The sequence below is a fragment of the Pteronotus mesoamericanus genome, unplaced genomic scaffold (assembly GCF_021234165.1).
Source record: "Pteronotus mesoamericanus isolate MK-2021 breed Mesoamerican mustached bat unplaced genomic scaffold, CSHL_Meso_final contig_182, whole genome shotgun sequence".
Lineage (NCBI taxonomy): Eukaryota > Metazoa > Chordata > Mammalia > Chiroptera > Mormoopidae > Pteronotus > Pteronotus mesoamericanus.
The window spans coordinates 18,818,236-18,835,709 of record NW_026555078.1 but is presented as its reverse complement, the minus strand read 5'-3'; the positions used below and the strand labels follow the sequence as shown (position 1 = coordinate 18,835,709).

The 17,474-nt window shown below is 39.9% G+C and overlaps 1 protein-coding gene across 6 annotated transcripts in view; it reads right to left on the bottom strand.

Annotated features, from left to right (window-relative positions):
• Window positions 1–17,474, bottom strand: part of NUMB (NUMB endocytic adaptor protein) — a 129,510-nt gene that overhangs the window by 6,314 nt on the left and 105,722 nt on the right. For all 6 annotated transcript variants that reach the window (XM_054567317.1, XM_054567316.1, XM_054567320.1 and 3 more), the window contains 4 exons: window positions 9,065–9,139; window positions 6,103–6,243; window positions 2,773–2,977; window positions 706–999 (listed from right to left, as the gene is read on the bottom strand). In XM_054567317.1, the coding sequence (XP_054423292.1) occupies window positions 706–999; window positions 2,773–2,977; window positions 6,103–6,243; window positions 9,065–9,139 (715 nt within the window). The remainder of the gene's footprint in view (window positions 1–705; window positions 1,000–2,772; window positions 2,978–6,102; window positions 6,244–9,064; window positions 9,140–17,474) is intronic.

Genomic DNA, 17,474 nt, shown 5'->3' with positions numbered 1-17,474 from the left:
CTAGATGTGTCTCGGAGTGAAGTAAAATAGAGTCCAATAAAAGCACTGACCAGATCTGACACTTTAACTCCGGATCTTATGATGAGGATAAAGCTACCGGGGTTGGCTCGGCTGTACAGAGGCCACACAAAGGGCTGTGTGGCAGTTCTGAAAGGTAATGAATATGTGTGAGCAAGCCCACTGTTTCTGATGAACAACAGATCTTAGATTTATGCAGGAGGCCCGTTTAGAGTTTCCTCCCTATGGAGCCAACCAGCCACAAGGACAATGAGCACTTATCCATTTCTTCTGGTACATCTGACAGTAATGCTATTTAACTCGATGTGTTTCCAAAGCCTTTATAATTAATTCCCTGCTGGGTCCCAAGTGGCAGAATAAGAATGGAAACCTGAGACCCTTGATGTTTGGAAGCAGGTTGGCTGAGAGGTAGTAAGTACACTTCCATCAGGACAAACCACAAACCTTATAGCTCAGGCCAGGAATTTCTCTCATGGCTCTGTTACCTGTCTGTTGAAGAGAAATGAATGATTCAGGTCTCCCTCAATGTACCTCAGTTTTCTCCCAATGGGGAACGATACAAGATGCATATAACCATAAACCAGCCTGAGGCGGGGGGCTAGTTTGGTCAGATTAGTGTTTCCCCTGGAAGTGATGATAATGTTTCAGTGCTAGAGCACCCAGTGAGTCAGGTGGAGGCTGGGTTACCTGCATTTTTTATGGGGAAATCAGTCTTCCTCTGCATAGTGGAAGGCAGGTCGTTGATGCGCAGGGATAGCTGGCGTTTAAAGGGTGACATCTTCTGGCTAAGAGCAGGAAATCCGCGGAAAGAGCCTTGGCGAGCAAGCTGTTCAATCGGCGCGTGGCGGCGTGGGATGGCATGAGGATTGCTCATCTCCAGAGAGGCAGTGGCATCCGAAGTGGGGGAGGTGGGGGAAGACGGGGATGGCGCAGTGTTGCCGGGGGCCACTGATGAACCAACAGCCGTCTTATCTGTTTCAGCTCAAGAAAATCAAGAGAAAGAGGACCTTAGCAATGTCTTCAAATAATATGAGCTTACACAGCTGAGAAAAGCAAAAACTCTCTGAGGTCCTTGAACCCGTATCTCCTTCCCAATGTCTGTCTGTCTCTTTTTTCTTCCCAATGTCTCTTAGAAGACGGGATAAAAGCAGAGCTCAGATCTATTTTTCAAACAAAAGGTTTTACCTACTACATGCCACATGATATATCTACTATGACATATAGATCTTTGATTCTTATGCAGTGATTCGTAATTTAAGACTTAGAACAAGATTCTAAAAAAAAAAAAAAAAGTACGTATGAACTAATATGAGGTCCTTTAAAGAATGATGGCTTATGGTTTTCAATGTTTGTTTGCTCATTTGTTTTGGGAAAGAGGACTTTGGTAGTGGCAGTCAGAAATGACTAAATAAGCATAAGTTTGAATAGATGTCAAAGAATGTCCCAAAGCAGTCTTTCAATCGTGGAGAATATGCATTGTGGCTCATCTGAATAAAAGCATTCAGGAATCAAATTTTGAATGGGAATAAACCCAATAATAAGACTGTTTCCATGTGAGTGCCAGCTGAGCCCCGCCGTGAGTGTGGGCACCCTCTGGCTCTCCCCCTTCTCACAGCCCTCGGCGGCCGTGGGCGCACAACCGCTCTGGCAGCTGCTGTGTGTAGCACAGGGTAATATTTGGTGGTTTTGAAGAACACGCTTCCAGTCAGATAGTCACTGAAACACACTAAATCATAGCTGTACATACTAAATTTTCTAATAAAAAAGGAGCATGGTGTTGTTTATTCTTTGGTATCCTGGCACAAATGTTTGTGAGAAATGAAAAAATCACAATCACTAATTTAATTTCTAATAAAAATATGTATCCTTTTTTTAAATTTAAGAATTAGAGCTGTTAGCATCATTATTAATGATGTTACCCAAAATGGCTGGTCTAGAACTGAAAGAATACAGTAAAAAAATAGCAAAATTATGTTACTGTGTATTTAAACTGAACTGCTTAATTCTGAAATATTCCTTGAACCCCAGCTATACACAAAAATGCAAAGCATCTTCCCCAAGCCCTATCACTTAGTTCAAAAGCACACTGAACCCAACTTTAGGCAACAGCCTTCTGAGTAACTTGAATGCTGGTACAGGCATCTCTGCTATGCTGCCATGTGTACATGAAAATGCTCACGTTCTGCAAACATCACACACTAAAATTAACAGGGCTGAGTTAGGGGCTACCTCCTCAAAATATGTGGACTCTTTTTTTCACTAAAGTAGTAAAACACAGTTATAATCTATTAAGAACAGTACTGGGAAATCCCTGTGTTTGGACCCAGCATCACGTTAATGGGTCCTTTGCAGCCTAAACCTGGGATATGCACTTCTTCCTTTAAGATGCAGGTCCTTGATACCATCTGCTTCTCACAGATCAGATGCATCAGAATTAAAAATCTGTTCCAGGAAGTAGATTTTCCCAATTTTGTTTTTAAACATGGCGTGTAATATCTTTGCCGCTTATTCAGCTGCACTCGCAGCTTCCCCAGATAGCTTAACATAATAACAAGGGTAAAGAGTTTCAAAGTCACTAAACAAGCCACTCTGAAGGAAAGGGCTTCGTTTAGATTTTAAGCTTTGTTCTTAAAGGTCTTCATATATTGCTAAGAGTTCTCTTTGTGAGAAAGCTTAGCCCTGACAGTGTCAAAATATTAACCTGCTGGAGAAAACTGCTTAAATAAACAAAAATTGCAGTAGAACAGACTGTACCTTTCTTGGAATCTTGGATTTGCTTCATAATCTCCTCTCTTTCGGCTTGTTCGGTGGCTGTTGTGACACGGAATGATCCTTCTCTTGTGAAAGTGGTCCGGCTGGCATCAAAAGTAGCTGTCACTCCACATTCCTTCTCCCTCTTCTGCTTGCGTTCTAAACAGGCCGCGAAAGCACAGCCTACTGCGTGGCTCAGTCTTTCACCCTATACATAACAGCAGGTTCACAAGATGCTTTTAGAGTTGCAGCACCAACAATTACAAATGAGCTCGGACCACAAATAAGTCTGTTTTCACACAAGGCAAAATGTTGGAAACTCCAGTTTAAATTGGATTTTAATATGTTATATGCCAAATGAACTTATATGAATAAGTTGTTTTGGTAACGCTTACTGAACTTTACTGTAGCGGGCATTGGGTAAGGTGACCATCAGCAACCTGTGATCTGTGAGCAGCCACTGCTGAGACCTTCCTACTAGTCAGGCTCCCTCTGTCACAGCAGCTCTGGCCGCCAGCTAAGGAGACATTGCTGAAGCCCTAAGTCTTGAAATGCAAAACTCTATTTCCCATCTAGGGTAGTGGGAATGTTTACCAAGGATTTCTAAGAACCACTGGAAAGGCAGGGCAAATTTCAGGAGCTTAATATACTGTCAACATGTCCAGGAACAAAAGGTGCAAACTTAAAACTTCCAATAAACAACTCCAGTGATGAGAAGGGAATCAGGCAAGTGAACGCTCAGTTCTCTTACTTCCCCCTTTCTGAATACCCCGCCTCCAAGCACCATTCTCCATTCTAGACGCACAGGGCTTTTAAAAGGCTTTTCCTTATACCTTCCCTATATTCTAGCTCTCTCTAATCCCTATTCTACTTCCCAACCACACACAAGTAAAAATTAAAGCACATTTTCATCCACACTCTCGACTTACAAAGGAATTAAACAGATAAAACAGATTTGTTTGTCTGTGGAAGGAGAGGAGGGCTTATATAAACTAAATATTGTTTTAAAGATATATTGGATTGAGTACTGAGGGTAGATTTAATGAATTCAATGAATTATTTTTACCAGGGTTATTTACATTTTATTTATTTTCATCTTCATTGCTCATTTTATTTATGTGTTAAATTTAAGTATAGTTGGCATCAGTTATTATATCAGTTATACTAGTTTCAGGTGTACAATATAGTGAGTGATTCAACATTTTATACCTTACAATGTGATCACCACATTAATTCCAGTAATTATCTTCACAGTGTACACTTATCACAATATTATTGACTATATTCCCCTTCACCTTTTCATGCATCCCCTCCCCCTCACTTATTGGTAACCATGCCTTTGGTCTCTGTTTCTATGAATCTGCTCTTGTTTTGTTCTTTGCTTGTTTGTTTTTTTTTAGTCCACATGTAAGTGAAACCATACAGTATTTGTCTTCCTCTGTCTGACTTATTTCACTTAGCACAATACCCTCCACATCCATCCATGATGTTACAAATTGCAAGATTTCATTCTTTTTACACTGCTGCATAACATTCCATTGAGCATTATTGGTACTTCAGACCATACCCCTAACTGCAGAATAAAAAGTTAGAGATGAGCCCTGGCTGGGTAGCTCAGTTGGTCATAGTGTCATCTACATACACCAAGGCTGTGGGTTTGATCCCCAGTCAAGGCACATACAAGGATCAATCAATGACTGCATAAATAAGTAGGACAAAAAATTGATTTTTTTTCCTCTCTCTCCTCCATCAATTAATTAAAAAAAAATTCAGAGATGATGTAATTAACTGTTGGCATCATTAATAGTACGAAGATATATATTTGACAACAGTGAACCCTTTGTGGAGTTTTCAAAATCAAACCATGTAAGCCGCTGCCCCTGCATATGACTCTGAACAAATAATTTAACTGGATTTCATGTGTCAATGTCAGACATCATAAGGAGAGGTGATGTTTGAAATGTTTTCTGTCCCTAAGATATCACATCACTGTTTAAAGACTGACACTTATTCTTTATGAACCCACGTGAGTTTCCACCTAACTTTTTAGTACGATGCTATGAGGGTAGGCACAAACGCATGAAATAGGAGGGAGCACTGAAGGAGTCTTAGAACCTGTTTGCACTTGCACACAGCTCCATTACGAGGACACCGCGATGGGCCAAGGGAGCTTATTCTTTCTCTTTAGGTTTAGGGCAGAGGTTATTGAAGATATACCCCTCCTCAAGCACCTCCCCAGACCAGCTGGAGAAACAGCTTTAATAATGATAGTCACTATTTTTGGAGCAGTTACCATGGCCCAGACCCTATGCTAAGAGCGCTTACATTCACTATCTAAGTTAGTTTTTTGCAACTGTTATCTCCATCTTATAGAAGTGGAAACTAAGACTTGGAGAATGTTAAGTAACTTGACACAAATACCACAGCTCGTAAGAACCAGAATTGGGTCTGGAACCCAGATCTGGTTCAGAGCCTGGGCTCCTAATATTTGTTCATAGCACTGTCTCCAAGAACTTAAGAAACCCTTTTGGTCAATTTTCGAGCACAGTCACTGCTTATCTTCCAGGTTAAACCTTGGTAAGAGTTTACTGAGTGGAAGCCCTCAGGCATGGCTAGACTGCCTTATTCTGCCTGAACTTTTAAAAACTCAGAAATTATACACTCAATGCCATACTATATGATATATAATATATGTATTCTATATATTATATATATAATTATAGTTAAGATCACCATCACGTAGGAGGTTTGTCTTTCATGTCAGAATCTTGCATAATTTACATCACAGATGATATATTAGGTTATTCTCTATTTTTAAACAAAACCAGAAATTTCTATTATGCAACAATTTCTAGTGCACTCCATTATATAATAATTTAGTATTTCTATTATTTTAATTAATTGAAAATATACTCCAACTTAATTCTTTCACTTGTGGTACAGTCTCTTCGCAAATAAACTCACAAGCACCTTTCAAATGCCAATGTCTCCTACCCAGGTGTCTTAGCAAACAAATACATGTAAGAATCTTGAAAAGAGTTCTAATGATGAAAAGTTTCAAATAAAGCGTCGCCGTCACCCTCACCAGAATACTCCCGCTTTCCTTTAATGACCGCGGATCTCGGCTAATCATCTTGCTCCATGAGCTGCAGGGCCACACCAAGAGTGTGGGTTAGTTGAAAAAAAGGAATGAAAGCAGGCTCGCTTAGCCGCTTCCAAGGACTGTAACAGCAGGTACTTGTCAAAAATGTAGTGAGAACTGCTTGACTGAGCCAGCCCGGAAGGAGCTTGGCTAACTGGGGCTAGGCACGATGAAAGCGCTGTTGTACTCACTGTGTCCTTGACAGCCATGAAGCAATGACAGATCCAGCGCCGAGTGGTGCCATCGCGACATATGTAAGAGAAGGCTCTATCAAAGTTCCTATCTGGAGCACAGAAAGAAACTTTTTCTATTGTCTGGTCAACTATGAGGTCCTAGAAAAAGGGAAACACAAAGGAACAGAGGACTTATGAGGTTAGTCAAGCTTCTCAGAAGAAACACAGAATGTTCATTTCATAATGCAAAAATCCCTGCATCTGATATATCAAGCCTATGGAATAACTGGATCTGAGGCCAAAGAGTCTGAATACTTAGAATCTGGCCTAAGATGATTTCAAATGTGCTGTCAGAGCTGAGAACCACTGCTCTGAAAGGAGCATGGGAGCAGGACTAGCCTCTTTGGCCTGAGTAATCTGGGACTCTTAGATGATTGTGAACAAGGTGGGAGGAATCTGTAAAATAAAGTATTATGAAGCATCCTTAAAAAAAAAAAGATTTGACCTAAGAGAGATCCTATGAGGCCCTTTGCCCAGATGCCTCTTCTCGTTTCATCTGCATTTTTTAAAAGTTCTTATTTATTTTTTAGAGAGAGGTAGGCATGAAGGGAGAGAAACATCAGTTGACTGCCTCCCGCAGGCCCCCAACCCATGCCCCCAGCTGGGCACCTGGCCTGCAATCCAGGCATGTGCTCTGGCTGGGATTCAAACTGGCAGCTTTTCAGCTCATAGGCCAGTACTCAACCCACTGAGCCACACCATCCAGGGCCATCTTCATGTTCAAAACATATGCTTGCTGATTCTAATTTTATCACTGTAGATCCCAAGTTTAATTAATCTGTAATGTGCTGAAATCAATATACTTAAGCCAATTTCCATATAACACTTATTTTGCAATTCTGGTGGCTCATTGTGATTTTATTTTGCGTAACCTTGATTACTATGAATTTCCTCTTTAGCAAAGTCACTGTCTTTTTGGTTGGCTGTCATTTTCTTATTGGTTTGTAGGAGTTACTGATATATTTATTATTCTAAGTATGAGCCCTTTATAGATTATACACATTGCAAAATTTCTTTTCCACTCATAATGGGTCCAAGAGTGACAATCCAATAACTACTATTACCACTCTGTGTGGAAAGAACTATTGCCAGTGCTGAAGCAGCCACCAGGGGGAAACATCGCTTTCTCACGATTGCACAAATCAATTAAAAAGCACAGCCTCTGTGGACAAATTTCATCCAAAACACTTACGAAAACTACCCGAGTTATTTTTAAAAAATAACCCAACTAAAATGATCGTTGTTTCTAAGAGTCATGTGCATTTAACACTACCACTTCTCTTGAACTTAAAAAGAAAAAAGAAAAAAAGAAAAAGCCGTAGATGGAAAATCAAAATAACTAAAATGCAGCTATATGAGGGAGGACCCAAAAACCCTCCCCTGGGATTTACTTATAAAAAACTGTGTACTTATTCTTCCATGTTTAAACTTCAGTCATCTTCAAAGAGTCACCTTGATGCAATACACCTATTGAGACATTTTTTTCCCACTGCTCAAAACAGTTTTCGAACTAGTCGATTTTGATGCCTATTAATGCTTTTGTTGTTTTTTGTTTCATCTTTTCCACAGTGGCAAAATATTTGCCTTTGAGGACTTTTTTCGTCCAGAGAAACAAACAAACAAACAAAAAGTCACTTGGGACAAGATTGGGTGAATAAGAAGGGCGGGTGGAGCACGGGGCCCATGCCAGTTTTGATCAAAAACTGCTGAACACTCACAGCGTGGTGTCGGCAGATGAGCTCATAAATCACCCATCGTGGAATGGACAAATGCATTGGAAGTCTTCAAAAAACATTCACTGAAGCCAAACACAGCCTCTCACAACACCACCAGCTGGTACACTGACACAGATGTGTTCCTAAAACACTCACCTAGTGGGGGAAGCCTGTACCACAAGAGGCCTGCCCTCCAGAAGATAATTCTGTTTTTTTTTGGTGGGGGGAGGGTTCCCCCTCGTATTAAATCACTTAAAATGTATCAGGCAAGTTACCCATCAAACTGCTCTTTACCTGCCAGACTTTCTCCCAGGTCAAGTAGCGTTGGAGTTTTTTTAAAAAACTGCTGCCCTGTTAAAATTTCTCCAGACTGTAGGTCTCTTAGGAAATTTAAATTAATGATTAATGTACTTATATAATATCACATGCTCTCTAAGGGAAGACTCTGTCTCTACTCTTATTTAGGCATGTGGGCTCCCTTTCTCATATGCAAAATGCTACCTATGATTTGATATATTGTGTGAATTCTAAGTAAATGTTAACCAAATGAGCCATTTACTAGTCCTCAATATTTCACTTGAGTTGGGTTTCTAGTTACATAACAGGTTAACCAGTTCAAATACCACTTTAAAAAAAGTGTTTTATTAAGGAACAAGAAGAAATTTTTCATGTGGTCTTTTTTTAAAATTGAACTGTGGTAAAAGGTTCATCATCTTTTATATCAAATCTGTGGAGTAAACTTTTAAAAAATGTGTAACAACAATAATGGAACTGAGAATCTTAACATTAAGCGACAATGCTTGGTAGGCTAAACATGCTGTATCATGTAGAGTAAAATGTTGAGCGCATTCTATTCTATTTTTTATCCGGTAAATGAGTAACTAAATTGGTTTCCTAAACACTAACTAGTCAGATGATTGTACTTTGGACAAAGTGGCAAGATACAAAGCCCTGGCCAGGTAGCTCAGTTTGTTAGAGCATCTTCCTGATAGGCCCAGGCTACCGGTTTGATCTCTGGTCAGGGCTCATGCAAGAAGTAACCAATAAATGCATAAATACACAGAACAACAAACTGATGTTTCTCCCCCCGCCCCTAATCAAAATGAAAGGGCACAGAATGCCTACAACTGCTTAATGGCATTAAATTGGATCATTAGGGATTAAAAAAACATGACTAGATACATTTAAGCTTATAAAAGTTTTACCTTAGTTTTTTCATCCACAACTCGGAGTCCATCTGCTGACACCCACAGGACTGCCTTAACCGCTTTCTTTCCAGTCTTTTAAGAGAAATCAAAAAGGAAGGGGGGGCGGGGAGAGATACACACATACAATATTAAAAAAAAGAGTCATCTTCCATAGAAAACATTGACTTCTGCCTTCCAAAAACCACAAGTACAAATGGAGTCCAGGAGGGGTGCCCAAAGCCAGATACTCAAACCAAACTGCGGAAACATTCGGGAAAAAACAAGCCAAAGCCATTATTTTAGAAACAGGATGCAAAATAATATGATAAAATTAAGTAAAGGGGAAGGGGTATATGGAACTAAAACCAAGATACCACATTCCATAAAGGGCAAAGAATTCATAAGTAGATTCTTCACCCATTTGAAAAATAAACCAAGAAAACCAAGAGTCAGATAAATTTAAATACATAAGGAGTTACACCACAAGTAGCTTCTATAAGCATATTTAAAGTAGAAAGTAACGCGTAAGTCTAAATTGAGATGCTGACCATTCTGCTATCCTTTGACCCCAATGTACACAGCAGGCCCTTTGGTCACCTGTAGTTTTCATGTTAAAAACCCAAGAATTCGCCATTATTCCTTTAAAACCATTGTTTCTTCTCTCAGGATTAACACAGAACTAGTTTAGTTTTTAATTTGACATTAAATGCATGGAGACATTTTGGGGACATAGGAGAATTAAAAATCTGTTGAAAAATATTGTTGTTATCACATGAATTCTTTTCACTGCTGAGAAAAGAATTCTTTTGGACACAAGAATGACATGGGAACAAGCTGATATACGATTCTTCCTGTAATGAAACCAAAATGGGAGAGCGGCAGTTTGTAATAATAATTTAACAGCTTCCTTTCTTTCTAATTGCCCCAAGGATACAAGTAAAATAAAACAAAAGCAAAGTGAAGGCTGAGTATAGGTACCAAAAGATCGAAGAAAGTATACATCGAAAAGGATTAGGTACTATCGGTTGAAGCAGCCACTTCTAGACAGGACGAAGGAACATAAAAGCCTACCATTCTCCAGTGTGTGTGTCCAAGCCCGACACCCCTCAATACAGAAGGCATGTCCTTATTTAAATGAACTGTGTAATCCACTTGGCCTATCACCTCCATCACCACCACACATCTGATGACAGTCTATTATGTGCCAGACAGTGAAAATGAGTTCACAGCCCACTGAAAGGTGACACTCAGGTAAACAAACAAACAAAAATAATAGTGATAAGTGCTACAGTAGAGCTGAAAACAATGTATAATGATGTCAGAGAGGAGGCATGGTCAAAATCTATTTGTGGAATCAAGGAAGGATATTCAAAGGAGAAGACAGAACTGGGTACTGAAGTAATTTTTCTGTACATTTGCGGTGGGGGTCGGGAGGGAACTGATAGAAACAGTGGACATGCCAGGCAGAAGACTGCAATATGGGACAGAGGAAGCCTGGGCTCTCTGAATATTCACGTGAAAGTATGAGAGGGGAGCAAGGTGCGTGGAAGATAAAGGGTAGGACAGGCCTAGCCACAGAGGGCCCTGTAGGCCTGCTAAAGAATTCCACCTTAATTCTGCAGACAATTAGGAGATACTGGAGGAGTTTAAAAACTACTAAACAGATTTGCATTTTTAAAATATCACTTTGGTACCAGGGTAGAGGAGTTGGAAAGAGAATGACAGGAAGCAAAAAGACCAGAAGATTCCAGGCAAGAGAAAATGGGGGTTGAGCTCTCTTGGTTTGAGACTGAGATGGAGAGGAGCAAGTTTTACACAGTAAATGTAAGGGAGAAGGTGAGGATCCTCTTTGGTTCCTGATTTGGTAGCTGGGTGGAGAAGTACCACACACAAAGATAGAGAACAGGAGAGATGTAAAAGCAAGTTTGACAGGGAAAGAACAGGACTTCGGTTTTAGACAGTTTGAGATATCCGTACAACATCCAGATGGAGATGTCCAACAGGTAATTGGATATACAGGTGCGAACCTCAGTAGAGAATTCTAAAATGGAATTTTAGATTTGGGAGACATCAATTGTGGGAATAATAAGAGGGCCAAGGATAGAAGAGACTATCAATAATTAAAGAACTGGGAGATGATGAGTTAAGTCCTTGAAATATGAGAAAAGCAAGAGCCAGAAGGACAGGAGACTGGGAAACATCAGGATGACTGAGACTAAGGGAGGAGGGTTTCAAGAAACAACGGGGTGGTCCAAGATGTCCAATGCTGCAAAGGGATCAAGTAAGAAAAGATGTGAAAAGTGTCCATTGGATTTAGCAACGAAGATGACACAGTACAGTAATAGAGGTTGTGATGGTTAATTTATGTGTCAAATTGGCTAGGTTATGGTTGCCCAGTTTGGTCAAACACTAGTATACAGATGGTGCTGTGAAGTATTTTGTTGGTGTGATTAACATTTACAATCAACTTACTTTAGACAAAATAGATGACTGATAATGTGTGTGTGGGGGCGGGGGGGGCGGGGGTTTCCAGTCGAAAGCCTCAAGGTAAAGTCTGAGGTTTCCCAGAGAAGAAATTCTGTCTCAAGTCAGTAACATGAAAATTCTACCTAAGTATCCAGGCTGCTTGCTTGCCCTATAGATTTCAGACTTGCCAGCTCCAACTGATGAGCCGCTTCTTTTTGTTAAATTTTATAGATTATGGTATTACAGTTGTCCCAATTCTTCCCTCTTCACCCCCCTCCACCAGCACCCCCACTCCCTCAGACAATACCCACACCATTGTTCATGTCCGTCGGTCACAAGTATAAGTTCTTTGGCTACTCCATTTCCTACACTGTACTTTACAAAGCCCCCACCTGTGTTCTGCCCAGGGCCACCCTTCCTGAACTATAAAGCAATATGAGATGGCTGCTATTTGTGCTGGGCCTGGCAATTCCCAGGGGGAGCCAGGCTGTGAATCTACACTGGCTGCTGCTAGTGCCCGGTCTGGGACCACTTTGCTGTTGCTTGTTTCATAGGAGGTAGGAAGTGTGAGGTATGAGCCAAGACCAGCCATTCATACAGAAAAGTCATAGTTAACTGTTTGGATGGTCCCATAAGTTGGGTGGGAAAGAGCCTCAGGGGATCTCCAGGGCAGGCTACACAGTGTTAGCCAGGTTGATGGAGTCTCAAATAAGGCACCTGCCTGCTGGCTGTGTGGCTCCATGTGGGGAGGGCTCAGAAAAGTGACAATGGCTTCTGCCCACCTTTCTGTCTGGAAGAAAGCTGTCCCCCAGCTCCCACCTTAATGCAGACACTTCAGTTCCTTGTATGCCACTGGTACTGTTCAAGCTTCTACCCCGGTGATGTAGGAGCTCAGAGGAAGTACATCTATATAAGTCCATATGAGGGTTCTTTAAGGGAAACTGCTTGGGACTCTAACAGTTTCTTCCACCAACTGAATACCTGCTGATTTTTGCTGCCGTAAGTTATGAGGACTTAGCTTCTGGCACCGGAACGCTGGGCCTGGGGGCCTGGTGTGGGGCTGGGACTCCTCGCTCCTGAGATATCCCTCCCAAATATTTATCCACCACACGTGGGTGTGGGACCGGCCTGTTCTGTATCTATGCCCCTACTATCAGTCTTGATGGATGTAGTTTAACTCCATAGTTGTCAAGACTTCCATGCAACTTGATTTCTGACAGTTCTGAGTGATAGTTGTTCTATATTTTAGTTGTAATTTTGATGCGGTTTTGCGAGGAGGCGAGCTGTGTTTACCTGTGCCAGCATCTTGACCAGAAGTTGTCCTAGAGCTCGCATGAGCCAATTCTTAAAATCAACACCCCCTCTCTAAATATATGTATAACTAGATATAGATAATCTAAATCTAAATATATATGAGTGAAACAGATGGTGGTTCTCTTTCTCTGGAGGGTCTTGATTAATATAGAAGTGGAAGTCAGATTAGGGTGGGTTGAGAAGTAAATGAAAGGAAAAAAGAGTCTATGAGTATTAAATATGTCCTTTAAAATAGCTTTTCTACATAAAGGACAGCTATAGGGCAATGGGGGACAGGCAGAAGATCAAAGGAAGTCTTTAAGAATTGTGATACATTAGCATGATGTATCAGCAATAAAAGAAACTTTGGAGTAAGGAAAATATGAGTCTGAGTTCAGTGCCACTATTCATAAGCTAAGCAAATTATGTAGTCCTCTGAGCTTCCATTTCTTCATCTGTAAAGTATTTGCAGAGCTGGTAAAAAGGATCAGAGATATATACAGTACCTGGAATTTAACAGGGTAATAAATAATTGACAGTCATTTATCATCATATTATTAAACTTTAAGAAATGTCTCCCAACAAAACAGTAAAGCTTCTTGAAAGATATCTTTCGACAACAACAGATCATGCTTATATGCTGACTGGGAAAAGCTGGTAGAGAGATGGAGACTGAAGTCCCAGAAGAAAAAGAAGAATTTAAAAAAAAAATATTTATTTTCAGAGAGGGGAAGGGAGGAAGAAGAAGAGGGTTGGTTGCCTCTCACATGCCCCCAACTAGGGACCTGGCCTGCAACCTAGGCACGTGCCCTGACCAGGAATTGAATCAGCGACCTTTTGCTTTCTGGGATGATGCCAACCCACTGAGCCAAGCTGGTCCGGGCAAGAGAAGAATAATTTAGAAAAGAAAGTCATCCAGGAGGTGGGACAGGATGGGGCAGGAATACAAGTTTTAGACCGGAAAACAGATATCCCTTTCCTTGAAATGGAGGAGTGAAGTGAGGCTGAGTAGAAATGAAGACCTTTGTAGAGGAGGGAGGGCCAAGTTGAGGGCGTTTACTTTGGAGAGACACAAATTTATCTGTGAATGAAATAAGATCACCTGCTTTGCTTTGCTGGGGAGAGGAAGGTAGACAAGCAGAGTTAGGCAGAAAGACTTACAATAGCAGTCTAGGGACAGTGTAGCACATGGACTGGAACACAAACTCTGAAACCAGGCTGCTGTCTGGGTTTGAATTCTGGTTCTGCCACTTACTATATGACCCAGCGTAAATTACTCAACTTCTCTAAGCTTCAGTTTCCATACCTGCATAATGATGCTAATAATCAATCATATGTGCATCATGGGATTATTATGAGGATTGAATGGATTAATATATGTAAAAGGTTTAGAGCTAGGGTGGTCATATAATTTTTCTATCTAAAACTGGGATCCCTTTGAAAGTGAAACAGGTGTTACACTGGGGCTGTTTTAGGTAAACTGGGACAATTGTGATTCCCACCAACAACAGTAACTGCTCATATTCAACCAATACTTATACAAGGATAGCATTTCAGTATTTTGCTGGAAAATAAGCTCCCCCAGGGCAGGGTTGTTTCCATCTTTATTGTTCACTGCCATATCCTTGGAGCTTAGAACAATGACTAGTAGAGGGTAGGAGTTTAAGAAATATTTGTTGAAGGAATAAATGTGCTAAATATCTACTGTAGGAAAGAATAGGAAACAGCTGATCAGTGACACAGGCGACTGCCAAATGGCACTGAAAATCCTGTGTAAAAGATTTAAAGTAGAAGCTTTATTAATCTGCTTATTGAGCAACTGTAGCCTGAAGTGTTCAATATCTGAGCCAACAGATAAAAGTACTTCAAGGCTGAGAGACGGAAGGTGAGAAAAATAAAAGGCCATTTAAAAATGGGAATGCTCCCCATTTAGCCTCCTTATGACATACAGGGAAATATAATATTTTATGGTCCAATTATACTGTTATGGAAATATCTCTTCTTAGCTATGTCTTTATAATGGTGGTGTACTAACCTACCAGTGAGGTACCGTGTTTGTCATATTTCATGACCTCTGATCTCTCTAAAGAGGGGAAGAAAACAGGTAACAAATTGTTTGTATTTGTTCATACACCTGGGTGCCGGTACTTGGTGTCACTCCAGTTTGCCACGCTACAGCTACTTGCACTAGTCTCTGAGATATTAAGGCTCAAAGACATCTGTAGCTGAAATTAAAGCCAGCCTTCCCCTCACAGGTTCTGTAGTAGTAATGCTTCTGTATTATTTGTGAACTTTAGAGTCTTTCATTCTGATAATGTAAGGTTCCTAAGAAATGTTCAGAAAATGATAAAAAGTCAGAGAGAAGATGAAAGTCTTTGTTTTTGTTTGCCCTAAAACTGTCCACTTAAACTAATACCCAAGGAGATAAGAGCAAGTTAGCTAGCAAAACAAACACGAACAGATCACCCAGAGTAAGTATGAATGTAGAATTTACATACATCTTAGTGACATAAACACCTCTTTTTTTTTTTTTTTTAATTCAGGTAGAGAAAAAGAAAGAGGTCAGGGTGTGGGTGTCACTGTGAAAGAAGTGAAAAGTATGCGTCCGAATGGATGTAGGCCGACTTGAGGGTGAGTTTGCCACAAACGCCTCTTAAAAACAAAAACTATAGCCCTGCCCCGTGTGGCTCGGTTGGTCGGGCGTCATCCTGCTAACCCAAAGGCCGCCGGTTTGAGAGGCAATTGACCGATGTTTCTCTCCCTCTCTTTCTCCCTCCCTTCCTCTCTCTCTAGAAATAAATAAATAAAATCTTACAAAAGACTACATAATACTTCATAAACGAATAACGATGTGGTGGGGTAATGTAGATGTAAAATATTAAGAGTCATTTCATCACTACTTTCCAACACTTTCTATTTTAATAATGGTTTTGAGGTTATAGGTAGAAGTCACAATGACCAGTGTCAATGTACTAAAAACAGTTTTATAACGAAGAGAAATTTGCTTATCCTTTGAGAAAAGAAAATGAGTCTAACATGGAGAGAACTTCAGTAACTTTGAATTTAATCGGGTGAAATCTGAGCAGAAGGCTCAAGCTAACCTATGAGTGAAAGATGACAAGTGTAATTATAACTTTCAAGTAACCACTAAACTCTTTAAATATCCAACTTAGAATTTTAAAATTAACATCTGCCTTAAATACCTTTTATTTTGGGTAGATAGAAACCAACACAGAAATTAAGCAGTCTGACACTGGAGAAAATGATAGCAGGCAGCGGACCTATTACAACTTACTAAATCAGGAAACTTATACGTACTGCAAAAGAAATGCAAAGATAACCTTAACGAGAAGACACCAGTGAAGAAACACAACGGTTGCAAAAAGAGTACCTTAAACAAGTTCAATAAACTGTAACAACACTTCCCCTAAGTTTCAAAGCTACTCACAATAAAAGATAATGAAATAACTAATTACAATAATGAACTGTCATTACCTATCTATCAATCTATCTCCAGAGTATTTTTTTAAATAGACACCAATTTTTATAAAAAATAAATTAAAAAAGGATGAAGATCACAAGTTGGTGATATTCTCAGCAGGCTGATGGATCCTTACAGGCACTGTTTCATTTTACATACTGGTGTTATCTAGGAAAGTACTTCAGATTTCTGGTTGGAGAAATAAATTTTTAAATTGTTTAAATCAGAGATTGGCAAACTTTTCATGTGAAGGGCTATATAAATATTTAAGGCTTCACAGGCCATACGTTCTCTATCATGACTATTTACTCTTCCACTGCAACACAGAAGCAGCCACAGACAATGTGTAAACAAATGAACATGGTTTTGTTCCAATACAACTTTATTCACCAAATAGTGTGCCACAGTATGCCAACCTGATATAAATCATCGTGATCCCTTGGAAGTGACCATTGATTAAATCTTTTTGAAAAGATAATTCATTATATTGAAATATTAAATCTGTTTGAAATTATGTCCTTGAATTATTTTTCTTTTCCATTTTTGCTGTTTTCAAATGTGCTTATCTTCCATTCTTTTAAACTGTGACCTATATCTCAGGTGCTTTCCAACACTTAACTTTTATGATTCCCCAAATCCCAGTGAGATAAGAGCATGCAATTAATCAACATAAACAGAATATTTGGAGGCAAGACAATTCTGCTAGGCATAAGACAGATAAGAGCAGAAAAGGCTAAGCAGATGTTCTCGTGTAAGCCAATGTAAAGAAATGCTATGAGGACACATGGAAGCGTAATTTGGCGGAGCTCTGAGGTATCACAAAGCAACAGCGGCCAACAGCTTGGGTAGCAGGGGCAGAGCATGTCACTCTTTCTGAGCAACAGTGATTTGCCTTCTGGTTTACAAAGTTCTGCTACAAACCAAAGAGTCCTTCAAGGGTACCCAATGTGTAAAGAATCATGAGCCAGTCTTCCTGTTCACATCTATACATCGAGAAAACCCAGTCATTATAGAGTAATAATATATTAAAAGGCAACCATGATATGGTGTGCCTTGTAATAAATGGAGAGACTTCTTTGTTTTCATAGCAAACTTGGCTTCATTTTTTTTTAAACTGGAGAGAAGCCTTGAAGTCTTATAATTTGACATTTGAATTTCTGAGCAGAATCATGTAATAAACAGATTTTA